General features: G+C 40.2%; 1 protein-coding gene across 1 annotated transcript in view; it reads left to right on the top strand.

The window, feature by feature from the left end:
* Window positions 1-3,189, top strand: part of CCDC171 (coiled-coil domain containing 171) — a 157,398-nt gene that overhangs the window by 38,690 nt on the left and 115,519 nt on the right. Inside the window, 1 exon segment of the mRNA XM_027709201.1 lies at window positions 1,856-1,994. Coding sequence (XP_027565002.1) covers window positions 1,856-1,994 — 139 coding nt within the window.

Below are 3,189 nucleotides of genomic sequence, written 5' to 3'. Positions count from 1 at the left end.
TGGGTTACACCCATCCAGGGATGAATTGGTCCCAGCCGTTCTAACCATGACACTTAGCTATAAAAATACTCTGTGAGAAAGTGCTAAAATCCTTGCTATAGGATTCTGCTTGCTCTCCTTTTGTCTATAGATCTGGTCATTTTATCATGGAATATAACTGGGTTGGCCAGACGTGATTAAACCTTTGTAAATCCTCCCTGTGTTCCCAATCATCTTTGTTTCTTTCATGAGCCCAGAAAATTGTTACAAAAGGACTTGCTTCATAACCTTCCAGGGACTGAAATGAAGCAAACTGGATTATAGTTCCTTGGCTTCTCCTTTTGCCCTTTGCCGAATATATGCGTGACATTTGCCTTTCTCCATTTGCCATGGACCTCCCCCAGTTTTTGACCTTTCACAATGATAATGAGCAATCTCATTGTGACATTGGCCACCTTTGTCAGAACCTTTGAGTGTAGGTGAACTGCTCTTTTCAATTTCTATGGGTTGGGTTCTCACAAGTTATCCCAAACTCAATCCTCACCTGCTGCTATCAATTATTATCCTTTTTGAGTTTTTACTGGTTGTAGAGGCTTGGGAGGAGACCTTGTCAGGGAAGACTGAGGCAAAAAAGACACTGAGTGTAGTAACCTTCTCTGTCTGCTGTTGATAAAATAGCTGTTTATCTAGAGGCCTGTCTATGTTTTCTTTCCTACCTTAACAGAGTGGTAAAATCTTTTCTTGTTGTCTTTGTCATCTTTTGCAAAAGTTAATTCTAGGTGACTTTTCTGCCCTACATACTCAGGCAGTCCTTCTAAATTTTTCCTTGGATTCCTGTCCCTGGCTATGTGCCCTATACGGTGTTGTTTGGCCTTGTAGTTTTCTCATGAGTTGCCTTTTTATCCATGCCAGGCTTTCTGTATATTTGTTTTCCTGAGTACCAGGAGGACAGATACAAACAAGAGCTGTTCGAAAATTTGGATAGGCTGCTTTTGAAGTCATGCCATTCTAAGTGGAATTGTCATGGTTTAGGAATGGTATTTCCCAATTTAGTTTTCCCACTGAAACACTCCAAAACACATGCCACTTGATCTTCCCCCCCTGCCCACCCCCAGCGGGCTGAAGAGAAGAATTGGAGGCACAAAGTGTAAAGATCACAGGTTGAGATAAGAACAATTTACTGGAAACAGCAATGAAATAAGACAACAAACTGTAACAGCAGCAGTACTAATGACAGAGTGTACAGGAAAAAAAAAGTGAATGATTCACATGGAATTGCTCACTGTGGAAGCCCATGACCATACCTTACCATTCCCTCTGCCAGGGAAGGGAGCCCTTCCCTGTTTCGGGAAGATGAGGTGAGGTGGTATAGAATAGCCTTCAGGTCCTGGCCATGCGCCCTCCTGGCTACTGCAAAAATTAACCCCATTGTGGCCAGAACCAGGGCAAGAATATAGTGAAGTACATGGGAACTTTAGAAGCAAGCTTTGTACTTGACATCAGGGTTGATGATGCAAGATGTGATATGGTCTTTCTGAAGAGAACTAAAGCATTAATTAAAATATGATGACTTCTGTTTACTATGAGTAATTTGGAAGCAATATCCAAATAATCAAATTAATTAATGACTGGAAGTCTAATGCAAGCTTTGATACTGGAAAAGAATGTAACCGTAACTGAAAAGTCTTTCTTAGAAGGAATACGTAAGTTTCTTCAGTTAAAGAAAAAATAAAGCAAACAGCTTCAGAAGCCGTATGATATATAAAGCAGGTGATAACCTGATATGTGTGATACTCATAGATTATCTTTTAAAAGTATACAGTATACTTGACAAAAATATTTTTGATAAAAATGTTCTAATGTTCAAACTTTCCAGATTAGAAAGAGAGTGTTTCACCTCAAACAATGAAATGAAAGAAGTCATTGAGGAAAAGAAGGTGGTAATGAAAGACCTCTCTGAGAGACTAGGGAATACTGAAAAAACCTGCAGAGAATTACAGGAGGAGCTTGCAACGGTAAGACAAAAGGCCTGTGGCACTCCTTGTTTGGGGTTTTTTAAGCATGCTGTGAACATAATCTGCATTTGCTGTGCTGAGCTGTGGAATAAATTTGCCTTTGTGTTGCCCTGATTTCACTTATGTTACTTTGTTTTGTAAAACATGAGTAAATATAGCTAATACGCTGGAGAAGCCAATTCAAAAATGCACGTTAAGTGATACACTGTGTACTTAACCAAAGAGTTATTTGCAGAAAACAATTATTTTAAAAGTATGGCTATGAGTGTAACTTGTGTTTGCATACCTAATGAAGAAGGCAGTTTGTAGGTATGGATTATGATTTCATGCAAAGAATATTCCATCTTTCTACCCAGGCTTTTTTCTCTGAAGCTTGATTAGCTACCATTGTAGGCTTGTTTACTTTCATTTCGCACAGTTTTAGTGCAAGCATTTGACTGCAAAAATTGTTTGAAAAAGCCTTGTTTGAAGGTGACAAAACAGAGGGATTTTTTTGTTTGGTTCTTTTTTTGCTTTGGTTTGGTGTGCAATTGGCATTTTGGATGTATCTTACAGGTTTATTTTCCGAAATCTTTCTCCTTTTATATGACCAGCTGGGGCCTTTCCATGGTCTCTATCCACCTCAACTTTGTATAACAAGTTTTTTCATCCTGTTTTATAATGGTAGGATCAAAGGAAAAAATTTACGATATCTTCATTAATAATGTAAATGAAGGGACTGAGTGCATCTTCAGCAAATTTGCAGATGACACCAAGCTGAAGGGTGCAGTTGACACACCTGAAGGATTGGATACCATCCAGAGGTACCTGGACAAGCTCAAGAAGTGGGCCCATGGGAATCTCATGAGGTTTTGTCCTAGTTAGAACAGCTGGGACCAGTTCATCGCTGTATGGGTGTAACCCAAACCTGTGTATTCTATAGCCTTCCATGCCATTTCCCAGAAACTGTTATCAATAAACCATTTACACCATCTGCCCAGAGCAAGCCTGACTCCTCAGGCTATAAACTGGGTGTTAAGAGGCCTGCAAGATAAGAGGATGCTCCTCACACCCATTGTGGAACTCCCCGCCCTGAGGGAGGTACTGGGCATTCCTGCCTGAACTGAAGGATATATAATCTTGGGGTCTTGGGACTTTTGGAACCACTTGTGAGATCCAGAGGAAGACTGCAGATCACCACTCTTCAACCAGACTG

This window comes from Neopelma chrysocephalum, unplaced genomic scaffold (assembly GCF_003984885.1).
Source record: "Neopelma chrysocephalum unplaced genomic scaffold, ASM398488v2 Primary Assembly neopelma1_96710, whole genome shotgun sequence".
Lineage (NCBI taxonomy): Eukaryota > Metazoa > Chordata > Aves > Passeriformes > Pipridae > Neopelma > Neopelma chrysocephalum.
Note: the sequence above shows the minus strand (reverse complement) of the source record. Positions and strands in the feature narration are given on the sequence as shown.